Source organism: Halictus rubicundus, chromosome 1 (assembly GCF_050948215.1).
Source record: "Halictus rubicundus isolate RS-2024b chromosome 1, iyHalRubi1_principal, whole genome shotgun sequence".
Lineage (NCBI taxonomy): Eukaryota > Metazoa > Arthropoda > Insecta > Hymenoptera > Halictidae > Halictus > Halictus rubicundus.
The window spans coordinates 31638821-31657297 of record NC_135149.1 but is presented as its reverse complement, the minus strand read 5'-3'; the positions used below and the strand labels follow the sequence as shown (position 1 = coordinate 31657297).

Genomic DNA, 18477 nt, shown 5'->3' with positions numbered 1-18477 from the left:
TGCAATGATATAACTTCTTGTTAAATTTCATCAGATTCGTCTAGTTAAAAAGGAGTGGGAAGTTTAAGATAAAAATTCCACAAGGTTCGTATATGTAGAAATTTTAATATAAAGTTTAACACCTCTGTTCACATCGATACGCGATACGTACAATAATTAATAATAATGTCTCCTTAAGATAAAATGCAACCGCAACTTGTTAGTCTCCATCAAAACAGTACTCGTTAAACATTAGTCTTGAAACGGATTTACATAAAGTATAATCATTCGTGTACCGTATTGTTTCTTTTTCTTACGTTTCGTATAAATAAAACAACTCTACACCGAGGCTCCGTTACAAACTCTTAGCCAGCGTAACAACTAATCAACCGGCTGTTCCTTCGGGAGGAACTCGCCGTCCGGATCGAGAAGAAAAAGAAATCAATCGGAAGACGCGACATTGGTCGAGAGCGTCAACGCGTTCTGCCGTCTTTCGCCAAAAATCGGGAACGTCTCTTCGCGTTCTCTTCTCCGATCTATCGACTTTCCCGTCTAAAACGTTTCTAAACGCGTATTTACAGAGCCGAGAATAACTGCTTAGATATTTGAGCATTCGTTCTTCTTGTCTTCCTCCGTCTTCGGCGCATCAACGTTCACGTGTTACGTACAAATTGGCTGACGTTGGCGAAGACGACGGTGCAACTAGATCGTCTTATTCTACGATAATATTTAAACCGTTCCGGTAATCTCGGTTGTCTTGATCGTCGATGCACTCTCGCGAATGCATCGGCTCATTTGCTCGATCGTTCATTACTCTTTCGTTTTCATCGTACAAGATGAAATGCATGGGACACTTCACTTTCGAACGAAAGTTCGGCTCTTCTTGTTCTCCGCTCGTGGCAAACCTCGCGTTCGTTCTTCGTTTTTTGCTACTAACAAACATATTTACAGATTCAAAGACTTTCAACAGCTCCCTCCGAACATCCGAATGGCTCCCCGTCATTTTTTACAATACCACCCCCTCGATAATAAATAAATAACAACAGAGTAAAACGCGAAATTTGGGTATCTCCCTGAACCACGAACAATATAAAATCATTCTTGATATTGACTATCATTGTTAGTGAATATTTTCTTTCTCTCTCTCTCTCTCTCTCTTTGCTATTTTCCTATTCTGCGTGTTCATCAGAGAGGTCGATTTCGAGCAAGAAGCATGCAAGATCTTGATTCGTTAATTGGGCATTCGTGGACTTAATTAAACGTTATCAGAGGACGTTCGCTCCAATATTCTTAGACTACAGACTCCTCGGACAGACATATTTTCTTTGCTTCGTACTCCCTTCGTTTAAATAGGTATGTACAACGATCGACGATCGATTGATCAACAAGAAGGACCTGATCGAGGGCCTTATCTCATTCCAAACCCGATGCCAGTGGCTTGATTGTTGGTCGCCCTTTGTTCCATGGTGATGTATTGTCTAATCAGCCGCGAGATTTCGTGTGCTTGCTCTGTCTGGAGCCTGGTGATCCGTTGCTGCATCAAGTTGCCACACTTCATGTCCAAATAGAGGGTCCCTTCCTCGGACTTCACTTTTCTGGTGGATATTACTTCGGAGTACGGATACTGATGCAACGTCTCCTGCAGAATTATATACAATATCTTTAAGAATTTATTTTGCACAAACATTGCTAATGTAGATATCTATTGCAGCGTCATATTAATTGGAACACAGTTTCAGTAATAATATTATATTGATTAGATTCGATGCATCGATATGGATTTGATGCATAGAAATAAATGAGTAAGTCAAGCGGAAAACAGTGAAAAGCATTTAAAGAATTTGAAAAAACATAGTTTGTAACTCTATAATGTTATTCTCTTAAGAAGAGATAGGGTAAGGGATCCAATATTCATTATGCTTTAAAAATAAGTATAATATAGACACAATAATTGGTGCCCCCATAGTAATTGCATCCCTCATCCTAAATGTCTGTGTTGGTATCCTGTAACTGTCAGAAAGCTTGATAATGGAATTGCGGCATGACTGTTACCGTCATCGTGACATTAACCTCTGAAGCACTGTACGCCGCTATAGCGGCTTCCGTGGAAAGCATCAGTTTGAACGGTAACGCCACTATAGTGGCTTTTGTGCCCTCTGCGGCGAGGCGCGCCGTCCCTGGGAGACAGAGTTGCGGACGAGTGCTTGAGAGGTTAATCGTAACGAAAACTCGATAGCAAGTTGAAGAAAGTGAAGCTGAAAGTCGGCGAGAGATAATGTTTCCACAGCGTTAGGTTTCTTACGTGTGTGATTAAATCGATGAAATGCACGCCGTGTCTGTTGAGCGCCAGAATGTGATCGCCGCCCTTCTCTTTCCCTTCGGGCACCCTTTTCACGGCGAAGAAACTGGATCCGAACAGCGGCCATTTCCACAAAATTTCTGTAACGTGAACACGGGACCGTTATTGTATTATCCGTTCTATCGAGAATATTTATTAAATAATTTTTATTACAGAAGCAGGCTTTGAGGAGCCCCTACCGTGCCCGTCGCTGATCCAATATTTAAATCGACGTGTACGGACAAATGTTCAAATAGAATTGAAGTATATAATTGCATACTCTGCGATCGCGAAGAAACGCTCGAATATCAAATAATTGGTGGCTGATTCACGATCTAATTACAATACTCACCGAGAACTTGTGCCTTACAGGCGGCGACCGTGTTGTGTTGCACATTGTTCCACGCTTGCTGAACCATGTTCGACCATTGTTGCGGTCGTGGCTCTCTCAAACTGAGCACCGGCTTTGGCAACAAGTATTTGATTTCTTTCGTGGTCGGCTCGTGCGCCATGTCCGCCGCTCTGTGCAGCAAAGCTGCTATTTGTGCCATGTCGTACTGTAGTAAATAAAATTATTCGTTTCAATTTTGCAACTCCATTAATTTTAAGGTTTTTAAATATTCCATGTTTGAGAATAGTTTAACGAAGCAGTCACTTGGTTTTTACCAGATCTTATTCCTAATATTTCTAGTTGTCTAACAGTCCATAAAAATCAACTGAAAAATTCTTTTAAGGATAATTCAGAATTAATTTAACACGTTGAATGGCGCATTTTGTAGGTTTCACACAAATTTTGCTTATTTTGTGCAACTTATTTGGTCAAAGTTGTTGATGAAAGTTGTCAGTTATTTGATAATGAAGTTTTCAGCTTACACTATAGTCTAGGTAATTTCAGTAGTAATAAATCGATATTCAGTGGAGTTACTTTTACGGGTAAAAATAATTAATAACGTTGGCTGTACTCACGACAACTTCCTGAGGTAAATGGTCGCCAGGTAGAACTAGCAGAAGACCCTCCAGGTAATCTGGAGCGATTTGGTTGAACACAACTTCTATATACAGCGGGGCGTCCAGTCTGAGAGGGTAGTACCAAACGGATCTAGATTTTCAAAAAATTTGTCAAAATACAATAAACCATTATGGAATCTTGCAAAATTGAAATATTAGATGCAGAAATTAATTCGTAGCATTTTTCGGTGAATTTTTTGATGATTTATAAAAAATCCAAATACATTCCACTTGTGCACTTACTCTATTTTATAAATGATTAACGAACGTTCAATTTGACGGATTTGGATTTAAAATAAAGTGACAACTGATTACTATTTGCGGGAGCTCCGAATTAATTTTTACATCTAATATATTTCAGAAATGTTTTTAATTGCAATTAAGTACCTGCAGAATATTAAATAGAAGACTTGATGATTCTTGTGGAGCTCAGTCGTCACGTCCAGCACGTATTCGTCTCTGGCTAACGGCATGGTGAATGCATCACCATCAACGATGCAGTACAACGAGAATTCGTCCATCTCATGGGGATGTCTCACGGATATTACGTTACACATCTCTTCGATGACATCCTTTCGAAAAGAGACAAAGTTAATTATTGTCTGCAGCGTTCGGACGCCAATCCATGATTTCTCAAATGTTTGTCAAAGTACTGCGCATATTCATGCAAAAATATTTACGTAAATGCTACGCAAAGTTCTATAGAATTTAATATGATTTCATTTATTTTCTATCCCCAAAGGGTACTGAAACTTGCATAAACATCAGCAGTCTATAAATATTTAACGTTTGAAACCGTTACTATTATATTTAAAAAATTAAATAGTTTCATACCATGATGCATGGCATAAAACATAATTTCTATTTTGGTTTATCAATTTTATTTATTTATAAAATAAACAAGTTTCGGAGGTGTCTAGTTGGGAAAATCGATGAAATATAAACTGGATTTTTTTTTTATTTTAGGTTTGAGTGAAATTTTAAAAAACTACAAATAGTATTTAGGCTTACCTGCACAACCGTGGTACACTTGGTGTTGATAACCCTCTCCGTTCCACCTGGCAATCTATAGATCTGTCTCTTGGCGTTTCTGCCAGCGCTGATCGCCATGATTTCGTCGACACTCGGCACATTCTTCCTTCCTCCGTACTTAACAGTCTTCCTAAGATTCTGCAAACACACCGTAGCGGTGCCGTGGTAGGCTCTCCTTTTGTCATACGCCGCCGTTTCGAGGTATTTGGTCAGGTAAGGCCTCAAGCCGTCGCTGCAGGTGAAGTAGGCAGCGACGATGCTGAAGATCCTCCAACCACGCTGACAACTATCGGGGTTCGGACTTTTGTTGTTCGTCGTTTGCTTCATTAACTGGCAATAAACCTCGTCACGGAGTTGCTCGTACTTGTGGCAGTGCTGCAACATATTATTATTTCAAAACTTCAAATCCTTTCGAAACAATTTCCAGAAATCGAATTACAAATTTCCTGGCACGATTTCTCTAGTAAATGTAAATCTCTGTAATCATCTCACTTCTCGCTGCATCTTTGTTTTCTATATCAATATTTTTATAAAGACAATATTCTTAACTTTTCTCAATTTGGTGTAAGAAAACTTTTTGAATAAAATGAGAGACAAAAAAAAATAATAATATCACAGATGTGTGAGCAATGTCTGCCAAAATAAATAATTTTGGTGGAACTGGTTGGAAAGAAAATTTTTCTGGAAACCAGCAGATCTATATACAATGATTTACAAATATATTTATATAGGACCATGCCAGCAGGGTGTTTTTATACTAGCATTTTTAGGAGATAAGTATAACAAAAGCTCGGCATAATTGATGGATAATTTTTGCAGTTTCAGTTCCTGTTTACGAGGCGAGAATGGTGTCCCTTGGTGTCAAGTTGCGTTGATTGCCGCGGACCTATCAGCGAGAAGAAGAGAAAGCTGGTTTCACTCTCGGTAATTGTTTGAGGAATTAACGCCTCGCGAGTAATTGCACCCGCTAAGATGTTGATCTACCTTCGAACAGGTTGTTTTTGGAGAAATGATGAAGAAATAGTGGAATGAAATCCAACGAGCGTGCACGCTCAGAAGCCTAACTTTATTCTTCTTCGAGTAATATTCGTGAGTTTTCGTATTGTGTGATAATTCTGAGATAGTTTCAAGATAATGGCCCGGAGAAAGACCGATGAAATTGACAAGCATGAAGCAAAGTTTCCTTTTTGTAGCAGCGAAAAGAACCTCGGATTCAGTTAGGGTGATCTCCGCGCATCATTTAGAACGTGATCGATGTACTTTCTTCAGAGAAAATGGGGTCTGATGAGATAATTCAAGGGAAATCACAAACCTCTATTGCCGCATGCGCACTATTACCCTGCAGTGTGCTACTATTCACTGTCCTATATAGACGACTTCTTCGGCATGTTTCATTATACTAATTTTATTGCAAAGCTGAACGAGATATAAAGCTTTCTAAGCTGTCAATTACACCTAATGATATCTTTCTGTGCTACTCGAAACTCGCTGAAAGTCACAAAATGCTACTAATTATTATAATACCCTACAATCTTTCTAACCAGATGCGAAGAACATGTTTTCGCAACTTTGCTTCTCTTTTTAATGCATCTACTCTCCTACGCACCTTTAATTATAATCATTAGACGTCATTAATGTAGAATGCTCGAAAGAAAATATTCTCGTCGCTCTTTGCCGTTACCAATTAACGATCTATTCCAGACTCATTGCAAATGCAGGTAAAAACTACGTATAGTCCACGATTTAATAATTGATTGGCTGTCATTCTTTACTTTGCTAATAAATGAAAAGAAAATATTGAAGATAACTGAACAAATTTATGATCAAATAGAAAATCAAGGAAATCTTTTATTGATTATCTTTGGTTTAATCAAGTTACCATTCTTTAAAGGAATCCTAAATAGTACATGAAATAGAAAATATTTTATCATAGTGAAGTTCCTCTACCCTAAAAAATAATTGGAAATCAATATTGAGCAAATAACCTAGCTATTGAAGAAAATATAGGCATACAGTAGACATAAATTTTCTCCTTTTTTAGGAAATTACTAAATTAATAAATCGCAGGGCAAGGGGTTAAATAAATCATTTTGATTTTATGGATTGTTTGAGGTTGCTGTGCTGGCAGTCAAAGTGTTAGATCACTAAATCAGTTGGCCACGGGTTGGTCCAAAAAATTCAGTATTGCACAAAACCATAGTACTCACCATCAAGATGGTGTAAACGCATTTGACCTCGCTGGTGTCCGGAGGAAGAGGTTGGTCGCCCATGTACCTCATCAGGCAGAGGAAACATTCAACGGCTAGACCACTCAAATCACCGTCCAGCCTAAGCAGACTCTGCTCTATTGGCACAGGGGAGTACTTGACGAGATCCACCTGTTCCTTCCAGGTCCATTCCGCGCCATCTTGTTGACCTTTACTCTTCTTGCTCTTCTTTTTGCTCTTGAGCGACTCGATGACTTTCAGAGAACCGCTTATGGAGCCATCCGCGGTCTTCAACATCTCGAATCTGTCGAACGGAACACAGAAATCAATACTTTCGTTCGTTCGGAGAGCGTTCAACATTTCTGAGGTGTTATCGGCACGGGTCCGGCGATCGTACGGGGGTTCTAGCCGCGCAAGAAGGCTGCTCGGATCAATTTAATGAAGAAACGGGACTCGGAGGCGACGCGAGTAATAGTCTTCGAAAATGGAAAACCTCTTGACGAAGGTGCACCGGCCCGTAAACGGATTTTCCATTGCTGGATGTTGTTACCGACGGGGAAAAAGTCCCGTTCAGAGTACTGAATGGGTGGTCGTCGCTTGTCAAAGTCGTGTTTAGGAAATCGGTACTCTAGTTAGGTGTTTTAATGAGCCTCCTTTAACGCTGCTCCTCGCATCCTGCTCGTTCGTTATTCTTTCTACGTTTTTACCCTGGTTCTTCTCGCGCTCGATTTATTATCCTACTTGAAATCTATTTTTACGTTTCTATACTGGAATCGGGCCCCCTAATCGCGATATGTTAACTCCCACACCCTTCTCAAGAATCGTTTCATCTGAACATTTCACCCATTTTTGCTTCAAACAAATTATGTTTCATTCATATCGTCACATCTTCAGGACATCTCACAGCAATCTGACAGAAATCAATCGGTTTACAGTATGTAAAAATGGGTAAATTTTTATCCTGGGGGACGTTCGAGGGTTGAGCATTCTCACAATTTCTTCGACCACCATGTAAACACCATTTTATTTCTATTAATTGACACCTGCGTACGTTTCTATTCAAGTTTTTGCGGTCATTTATCGGAGATTACAACACTATTGAATTGTATTGTTGAAACAGCACAGCTGTAGTTGCTCAAAGTAGAACAGAACTTTCCAAGTTTAACGTGCATGCTGTGCCAAGAAGGTAATGGAACTGACGATGTGAGCTGGCGAACAGGCGATGTTACTTTACCACGCATTGAAATTACCAGAGCGGTGCTTGTATTCGTGTAATTTTCGCGACTCTTTCACAGAAAACGCGACCGCTATGATAATTCCCTCCGCGCAACTTTATGACCAGCAGAAAATAAAGCGGTCAGACTAACATTCGTTGCAATTTCGTGACGAAGAATTTATCTATCCGTTTAAAAATAAATATACAGTGACTCACGAAAGTATTTGATCACTTACCATGAGATACTTTATTTATTATAATAAGTATATTATACGATACTTACAGAAATGTTATTAACACTGTAAATTGGTATGACTCTAGATTATACAGGCCAAGTTTCAAGTGAATCGAAATATGTATACAATAGTTGTGAATTATTTCTTACAAACATAAACTTTGATGATGCCACAAAAGTATATTCTGGTACATTATGGTATATTCCGATATATTGTGGTATATTATGGTATATTCTATTAGATTCTGGTATATTTTGGTATATTACGGTATAATACTTATTATATTAAATGAAGTATTTCATAGTGTGTTCAAATACTTTCGTGAGTCACTGTAAATACTAATCATTAGCTGCAATATGAATTTTTCTTGTAACTGCTGCAGAATATTTTTATTTTACAATAAAGACCGGCAACTTAGTAATAATTGTCATATTTTTAACATTGCATCAATTTAATTTTCTGCAGGTCTGTTACCGTACTACAGAAACCATAAGGAGGTATTTATCGGAAGCCTATTAATAGAATTATCAATAATTATGCTGTACCAAAAGAAAGCTTAAAAATCATATTTTGTATAATAATCCTAAGCAAAACTATTAAATTAAGTTACAGAAATTGCTACAGCTGTCGAAGAAGCTATTATAAACTCCTCAACCGTGAACCAATAATTTTCAAAAATTAGGAAACAGTCGCCGGTAGGTAATGTGTTAATATAAATTGTTAATGTTTTCTCACGAGAAAATGTTGGCTGGCAGTGACGTGGGCAACCATACACATTCACAAACGATTACAGGACAGCCACATTCGTAGTAGAACATTTCAACTCAATGTGACCCCATTGTTCTCTCGATGCACTATGAAATATGGGACGTTGACGTCAACTTTTTGACACTGTTATGAATGATCTTCGCTCTGACAAATCGATTTCCCGCGATCACTAAGTGAAACGGTGCAACGGTTCGAAAGGGTAACTCGCGGCTTGCAGAAACATGCCAAAAGAAGACGAGGAGTACTTGTTAGCCGCGCGCTCGCCAAGATGGTCGATGTTACTATGAGAACTGCAGTGCGTTATGCTTTCTCAACACGGCTGTCTCGCGTTCCTTGCGTAAGAGAGGCCAATTAGTCTTTAACTTTAATTTCCCTTTTATTGCTGTATCTCGGTTCGGCGTAGGTGTCTCCGTTTAAGAAAATTTCACGTTCCAATACGACGTAATTATAAATACTCACTTATCCGGGTTTCGAGTGTGCTGCATGCAACAGTCGAAGAAGCAAATCAGTTAGAAACACGTCTTTTGTAACCCGCGATCTAATATGTTCAACTCTGCACCGTTTGTTCAATAAATAATTCAACGAATCATTTTTATCACTTTTATAGTTTGCTCGTGAATTGAAATGTCTGGTTCGAGAAAATGTCGCGTCCAGAAATTGTTAATTGTTTCTTACATTCAAAAATTAATTGCTGTACCAATATATTGAATGCCGATGCTGTATTGTAGTACCAATTCGAATTTTCAAGGTGCAAGACGATGAGAATACTAACTGTAATAATATATCGAATATATATTTTAGTACGATGAATTTTGAACCGTCAGTTCGTTTAAATAAATTACTATAATTTCCAGAATCCACCCGAAGGTTAACCCTTTGCACTCCTACGTCGAGCGAGACTCGAAATGTTTACATTGTTAGTTTACATTTATTAGACAAGCAAACAAATTCAAAATCAGTAGCAATTACGAAACTGTCGTATGAAGTACGTTTTAAATAGAACATTTGGAATTAATTATCGGGAAGAAAGTTGAAAGATAATGCAGAGTGCAAAGAGTTACATTTATTAGTTTACATTTATTAGACAAGCAAACCAATTCTTTAAAATCACTAGCAATTAAGAAACTGTCGTATGAAGTACGTTTTAAATAGAACATTTGGAATTAATTATCGGGAAGAAAGTTGAAAGATAATTCAGAGTGCAAAGAGTGAAATAATGAAGTGGCTTAGAAGGTATACTAACTTTTCCGTGCTCTGTCTGAAGTTCAGCATGGCGTACTGCAAAAGAGAGTGTTTCCCATCGTTCACCACCGGCCCGCTCTCGTAGATGCCATCTTCTTGCAGCCTGCCGTTGTCTTCCGGTTGCCGCCATTCCTGGTTCGGGCTGAGCCGCTGGTTCTGCTGGTTTTTCTGATGGTTCGTCTGGTTCGCCGCCGACACGTGGTTGTTCGGCACACGACTCGCAGGCACGTGGTTCTCGTGGTTCGAGATAACGTGATTAGACTGACCGTGCGACTGCACATGATTCAGAGAACCGTGATTCGCCTGCGACTGGATCGATTTTGTGATCTGGGACACGTGGTTCTCGTGGTGGTTCGACTTGTGCAGCGGCTTCTGATCGACCTGCAAGCAAATTCACATTATTATTACATTTCAACAATTATTATTACAAATTTATTATTATTTTTCCTTACACAAAAATGTGCTCGACGCTTTTCGTATTTTAATTATAATACTCGCACCTACCAAATACGTGGTAGGTACACTTTACACTTGTAAGACTGTGGATCAAAATAAAAATTTTCTTGTAATGTCTTCACAGTTTTGCATTGCGAACATTCATTTTCGTTCTGAATGCATAAAATTCGTAGCCTGCTTATAAACAAGGCCTGAATAATAACAGAACAAATTTATTTAGTCAACTAAAGGCTTTTTTATTGCAGAGAAGTCGAAATGTAAGCGATATTTGTTATTATACTCGCTGATAGTTTAGTTTCAAGTGTGAAAAGAGTATGAAAATCCAGTACAGTATCTTTTATCAATATCCAATTCGTGAAAGTAGTTCGCACAGTTTAAACAAGCAGATATGCACGCCTAAATATGTATCTCCAAGGATAAGATACGTCATCAGAAAGTACAGAAATCGTAGTATGCAGAAGATAATGTATGTTTTCTTGTTTTGAGTTGGTTTTTTGGTGCGGTGTTTGTTCGCAAATTGAAAGTCGCGAAATTGACCTTTCACACAGACAGGAAAACCTCAAAGGAGATTGTTCGACTCTTTCCCAAGAAAGCGGCAATTATAAAATGATTAATTATACTTTTTAATTCGCGTGGCGGCGCGACAGCCGCATTGTGAGTGACACCCGGATAATTACGTTTTAGTAATTAGCAAATAATTGTTCACTTTCCGCAGGGGGTGGCGTGCGCGGTCTGTTATTTCGAGCGACGTAATATCACTCGAGATTTCGTTTTTCGTGAACGCGCCTCTTCCGTTTCCTTGATCTCGATCGAAATTTCATTCGCCGGTGTAAATTACGACTGTGAAGCCCTCGCATGCCGGCCGATACGTGCGACGCGACGCCCTGGTTTCGCAAGTGATTTACACGAGGGTTTCTCGACCTTTCCTATTATTCATTTTCTCTTTCGCCTTCCATTTCCTGCTTTTCACCGACGCCGTCGCGGATATCTCGGATCCATCGATCGATCTCGCGAACGAGAAAACGGGTTTCCTCGCACGCGATCGCGATCCAGAATAGGAATGCGGGGAACAACATGATTAGTGGGCTAAAGATGTTAGTCCTTTTTCCCGTTTTCCACGCGAAACTGTGCGTTAATGGTTCACAGACGATCCCCGGCCAACCATACTTTCCAAATATTCGTTTTAATCCGTCGAACAGCTCTATTTTCTTCGAATTAATGACACGCTCACGCTAAACCCTCTTTCTAATTAAATGTCTGCCCGCATTCTTTAATCGTTTCAACCATGGAATGAGAGATTCATATTTTTCACATTCTAAGAAATTATTATTTCCTTCGTTTACTTGCGTTTTAACGTTCTTAGTAAATCAAGTTAATTATTTCAATATATTTTCAGAAATATTAACAGTATTTTTCTTGGAGAACACATCAAACTCTTAAATATCGAGAAAGAAAAATACAAGTATTGATCTTTTGCTAATTAAATATTTTAATCTCGCCATATTGTATGACGATAATCGTTCTCAAAAGGTTAATACACTTCTAATGACTTCTCAACTTACAGTTTTAATGTATTCTTTAATTTGCAGTTTGCTCTACATATCGTTCTCTGACAATTAATTTAGAAATATTGTTCAAGTTATTAAGAAAGTTATTATTGAAGTTATAAATGGCTATGTAGCTCTCGTATATCACAATTAATAAGATTTCCGTCTCGCATAAAAATCCTCAGTCTAGTAATTACAAAGTTGGAAATATTCAATTAATTGAATTGCTTCAACCAATAATACTTGATAGTATTATTAGTATTTTAATAGATAATTTATTCAATAATGCATAAGAGAAAATTCTTGTTACCTACGTCCACAGTGCTGTGAAAGTTTATTGGTCCGAATGATTGCTATTATATTTGCCTCGGCTGACATATATTTAGTAAATTATGATTTCTTTCCTCTGCATTATTGACGGAACAATATTACAATAATATAACCCCCAATCAGCAGCAGTTTCGAAAGTAATGAGCAGCTATACTGTGCAGGGGAGAAAAAGATGTTAAATGCACCACGAACGTTTAAACAAAATAAGATAATAGGTTCTAAACAGTCACGAGTAAGAAAAGGCTTTCGTATGCGATTTTAATCTTACAGTTGCTAATGAATCTACCAGAAGAACCAGCGATTAGGATACCTCGAAAAATATTAATGGTGATTGCAACCGCGATTAGAGAAACATCGTGCATTTTAATTACGGATAAGTTTCTCCTTCGTCGAGAGATTGATTAGCAATTATTTTTGGAAGAAATATTTACGGTTCACGGAAACCCATATGAATGCTGATTAAGATCAGGGGATAATTACTAGGGAAAAAATGGTGTAATTAGACGCATTCCAAGTATATCAAGAGAAATCTGAAAAATGTTCTGCATGATTTTGAAACTAATTTGAAAGATATAAGTGGACTGCGGCTCCTGTGCATTTATGGCAAAAAATGGATGAACCAAGAGAATTCGTGAATGTTATATTAGATTTGACTTATTGAAATGATTAGAGGAAGAAATACATTTCCATTTAACTTCTGTTCCTTGCAACAAATTTAGGCAATTTTCATTTTGTAAAATAGTCCACAGTCTAGGGTGGGGACCCAATTACTGTGGGGGTACCAATTACTATGCCCATATTAATTATACTTATTTTTAAAGCGTAATAAATATTAAGAAAGATTTTTTAACATAACATTTTCAGTATGGTTTAAAAATAATAGGCACACTAATTGGTACCTCCACGGTAATTGGGCCCCTTATCCTAGAAACAAGTGGCTTGGAATAAATATAATAATATAATATTTTTTTTATTAAAGAATTAGTGGGTGAAATTATTGTTGGAAAATTAGTTTCTCCGAGATGTGACAAAATAGTATCTGGTACATTCACGCCTAACACGCCGCTGACAAGACCTGAATGTACCTGAGCAAGCGGGATAATCAGATGTTGACCCTGACCCACATAGTCGTTAATGCATCCAGGTATGGTGGAAGACATCAACACACATAGTTACGGTATAATATTAATAAGAATAAGAAGCCGCTTGATTTCTCTGGCCTGTTTGGAGAATACATTTACTCGCGGCTCCGCCGAGTTGTGTGAATAAATTAAATTAATTATCCGCGTCTGTCTATATAAAATGACAGTTTTGCAGTCTGAAATGGCAATCTTTACAGATGTCGTACACGCTTTGTACAAAGAAAAGTATGCCAGTCGCAAGTACGTGATCAGAATTTTCTAACGTCGGCACAACATTCTTCCTTGCAAACGCAAATTTTATTTCTCAGAATTTTTAAGGTATACAGATTACGGTGTTCGCAAAAAGTGAGGAACTATAAATCACGAAGAAATGCTATATTCAAAACGCGATTAGTATCAGCGGGATAAGATTGTGATATAAACGTTCTCCGAGAGACTTGAACGCGTGGTAAGAAGTCATCAGCATTAACCTCAAAATAGTGAACATTATAATCTCATACGTAACGACTAGAAAAACTATGCATGCGCCATTTTTATTAATATTCTTCGGAATAGGTTTGCCTCGTTAAGCCACGTGTATTTGATGTAACGTTAATTAATTAGTCCACACAATATGCAAATAACAAGTCTTCCTCAGCCTAACCTACTTTTTCAATTAACGTATTACAGTGTAATACCAAAAACGATGAGAAAACGTTGTACTAAATTTTAGAGTTTTAGCAGTAACAAAATCAAATATTAAGACTTATGTTACTTCATGAAATGAAAATGTTATTCTTATTCTGTAAGAAATAATTGGAGTCACAAATTGTCTATGAAATCGGTCCTTTTAAATTTAAAAAATATATTGTTGTTGCATCAAACAAATTCCAGTGAACATAACAGAAATAAAATCTTATTTTAAACAATTATTATCTTATTTAAACTAACAATTTTTATTCGCCGAAAAATAGCTAAAATCATGCATTGTCTATACAATCTTTAACTGTGACCATCTTTTATCCATGTAAAATACTGGAACAAAAAAATGCAAAAGAAATGAGCAATTAATTTCTGATTTCTAACGGCACATCAGAGTTTAAACAAATTCTAGCGAACATACCAGATCGTCTCGGTAGAAATACTTATTGGCCAATAAAATCGGTGATATAGAATCGAACGAGCTCCAATGGAGAACATCGAGGAAAATGAAGACGCGCAGGCAATGACAGCAGGCGTCGCGCGCGGAACGCACTATTTTATCCGGCGTAAAGTCGTAATTCATTGTTCGTTAACCTTAATTGCTCGGCGAGTAACGTCTTCTAAGGTGGCACCATTAATTCCGTTTAAACTTTTTAATGGTTCCGCTCGTTACACACGGCGCAGCCTTCGATTACGGTACCTTTGCGCCAGGGCGCATCGGCTTTACTAATATATCCCCGGCCTCGTGCATAGTGGCGACGTAAACAGGGCTGATTATGCGCGATGCTGCGGGGCAGCCTCTGCTTTCTGCATTCCATTTCGGTGCTTCGGTATCGTCCGGATAACGGTAACAAACATTTTCGTACCGAGACGATTTCTCGGCTTCGGAAATCGGACGACGGCGCACGCGCAACGTGTTCCGCCTAACTGTCCTTGAAAATCGACTTTTCACGCGCAGCGCGCGAAATTGCGGAACGCTCGCGGCAGAATCCCGACGTCATCAAGGACACCGACGCGCAGTGGTCTAAAACGCGAAATTTAGTGACATTTTGTCAAAAAATCAACTGTCTCATATTTACGTTGAATGCTTATTGCTTTCTAAATATCCAGCAACCTTGAAAATGAAAAAATTAATAAAATTTAATAAATACCATTACTGTACTAAACGGTCAAAGTTCGAAGTTTCGAAGACAGCCTTTCCCATGGAAAAAATTGCTTTTCTTCTTTGAGATGCCCTGACGATCCTTTTTAATATTTTCCTTCCAATTTTTTTTTTTAAACTAAAGGTTTATCTTTAAGCTGCAGATTACCACTGTCGATTAAAAATTACTATTCATAATGTATTACACATGTTACGCCAAATGCAATGTAGAAAATTTTCAAGATTCTTAAGACTTCGCAAGGAATATCTTCTGTATCATACGAGATCATGGAATTTTACAAAACGGAGTATTTTCAGCATACTTTCTTCTACACATTCATGCAAAAATTATTTCCCATTTTGTCTATTCCCATTTTGTTTATAAATAAAAATTTAAAAAATGTGTATAATTCTAAGTACAAATTAAAATTATAGATAAATGAAAGTTTGAGTAAGAAATTTAAAATAAACAATGGTAAATTTTAGTGCCAGCATCAGCGGTTAGACTATTATTATAAGTTAATTATTAAAATAAATAGAAATTTTTAAATTGAGATTAAATTTATATTTTTTTTTAGTGAAATATAAAAATATAATATATTTAATTATAGAAATACAAGTTTTTAAAAAATCTTGAAAATAAACTAGGATTAGATACCCCAATATAAAGATAAATTATAACTATTAAATATTAAATGTCACAAGTTATTAATGTTTAAAGTCGCCCGCGTCCGTGCGACCATGCGCATAGGTCCCCGGGTTCTTCGTCGGGACTCTTTGACGACTAAAAAACACTTTAGGCATTGAACCAAATTTTATTTAAAGAGCGATTTTTCAAAAATTTAGAGGAATAATATATTTACTTAGCTGAATGTGTTTCTAAATTTGTTAAATTTGGAAATATACTTGAAAAATAGTAAAAAAAGCTATTAAATAAGCAAAAAGTATGGTACATTATGCACCATTAAAAAAGATTTTAATAGTTTAGAAGTTATACCAAAATGTCACTAAATTTCGCGGTTTAGACCACTATGGCGGCGGCTCGGATTGAATAGGAAATGAAACTCTATCCCTCGTAAAACACAACAATTGACGAGCCTGCTCCTCGAAGCGTCGCCATAACGCGTGTAAATCGCTGCTAAGGAAAATCACCCCGATGTGTTCCGAGTTAATTACTTCCGTAGGCCGCGTCCGCATCGGGAAATGCCGTGCAGAAATCGCGAACTCGTTCGTGACTTTCTTCTCTTTTTCGTTGCCCGAGCAAGCGTCGAAGGAACGTCCGCGGGGTCTAATGCTGTGCCCCCATAAAAATTTAATATAGAAATGGCTGTCTTCGCTGGTGGAAATCAGTTTATAAATAGAAAATGCTTTCGCGAATGTGCAAACATTTACATACCTCGGAGGTTGCAAATTTGCCTGAATTCTGTAGCCAGTTTTACAAAAGGATGAAAGCGTGTATTTATAGAAATAATATTGTATGAAAAGCAAAATCTCTGTGGAAAATTATTCTCGGCTGCATTATTAAGGGATGAAGTTTACATAAGAATTTCGTTCCATATTTGGTAGTTTGTAGTTTTAAATATAATATTCCAGTTGTCTAAATTGGATATTAACAGTAGGTTTATGGAGCACTAAAACTGAATATTTTACATTACTTTATAAAAATAACATGAATGTATAATATCAAAATTTGTAGCCATTCTTTTAATAATATATACCCAAAGAAATCAAATTGTTGAATAATTCCCCAAGGATGCATCTTTACAATCTCAATATTTGTAAATTAAAAATATTAGAATCCGCCATTTTGACGGGTCCCGGAAATGTAGTGTTAAAGCTTGTTTTCTCGAAATGACATTTACGAAACTAGTGGTACAAATATATTCTATAATTGGCATCTAACGGAACACGTATAGTGCTCGCGGAATATTTGAAACTTTTCTTGCCACAGACAGTTTTGTAATTAATTTTTAATGTTGATGAAGTATGCTGATACTAGCCGAGCCATTTCGCAAAAAAATAGAGAAAGAGAACTAGATTTGTTTAACAAGAACTACATTCCAAATTTTCTCCTAATTCTGTCGCAAGAAAAAATTGCAAAAGAATGCAACGAATGTTACACACCGAATTGTATTTCGCCAAGTCAATTAGTCGAACAAACGAGAAAGTTACTTAGATTGTTAGCACCTGGTAGTTGATACAACAAAATCAAACAGCAGCATGTGTTGTGTGACGTAAACTTGTAATTACGCAGATATTACCGTGCTCGTCTAATTAAAATATTCCATGGATTCGTGGCGAAAATATCGATTTTACGTAAGCTCTGTGCTTTGTATAGAATAGTGATGAATTTGTTTACGTAATCGAGAGACTCATTTCCAGACGCTTCCTATATTATATAACTCTCTTTTGTACGTAATTAGATTACAGAATATTCGCTGTCGGTAAACGCGCCCTGATGAATAATGTAGGAAAAGAAAACGACCAAAGTTCTATTTTCCCATTTGAACAAACTCATATCGAATAGAAGATTAATGGTAAAACTTCCTTTAAAATTATTATTATTAAATTTAGAAATGGCACAACTTCAAAGACGAAAACTCAACGGTACCATTAACACTAGGTTTACGGAGCACTAAAAGTGACTATTTTATGTTACTTTATACAAATAACTGATTAAAAAAATAAAATAAATAATTACTTTATAATATAAGAATTGTGAAGAAAATATACCCAATGAAATAAATTTGTTGAATAATTTCTCATGGATGCGTCTTTAGAATCTCAATAATTGTGAATTAAAAATATTAGAAGCCGCCATTTTGAGGGGTCCCGCAACCCTGGTGTTAAAACTACTTGTTAATTAGATAATTTTTCAGATTGTAAAGGCGTAAGGCGACAAAATAAAATTTACGTGGTCGCAAATCAACATGGCCGAATTATTGACCGGATGAAAAACAAAATGAACACGAACAACAAGATGGCCGTCACGGTTGAAAGGCTCGAGCTTCCAGGTCCATTTCAGGCGAAACGTCGAGCGTAAAAATTCTCCTACCAGAATTCGATTGATCGCTATCGATCGCCACGAGGACAAACTCCGTCCCCGTGAAACGAGATTCTTCAGCATCGCCGGATCTCGGGCCGCTAGCGCATA

General features: G+C 37.3%; 1 protein-coding gene across 3 annotated transcripts in view; it reads right to left on the bottom strand.

Annotated features, from left to right (window-relative positions):
* Nucleotides 1-85: 85 nt before the first annotated feature.
* Myo10a (unconventional myosin 10A) overlaps nt 86-18477 on the bottom strand; it is a 121477-nt gene continuing 103085 nt past the window's right edge. For all 3 annotated transcript variants that reach the window (XM_076800559.1, XM_076800575.1, XM_076800567.1), the window contains 8 exons: nt 10028-10407; nt 6565-6868; nt 4337-4732; nt 3713-3897; nt 3284-3416; nt 2670-2874; nt 2282-2418; nt 86-1618 (listed from right to left, as the gene is read on the bottom strand). In XM_076800559.1, the coding sequence (XP_076656674.1) occupies nt 1388-1618; nt 2282-2418; nt 2670-2874; nt 3284-3416; nt 3713-3897; nt 4337-4732; nt 6565-6868; nt 10028-10407 (1971 nt within the window). In that variant the 3' untranslated portion in view covers nt 86-1387. The remainder of the gene's footprint in view (nt 1619-2281; nt 2419-2669; nt 2875-3283; nt 3417-3712; nt 3898-4336; nt 4733-6564; nt 6869-10027; nt 10408-18477) is intronic.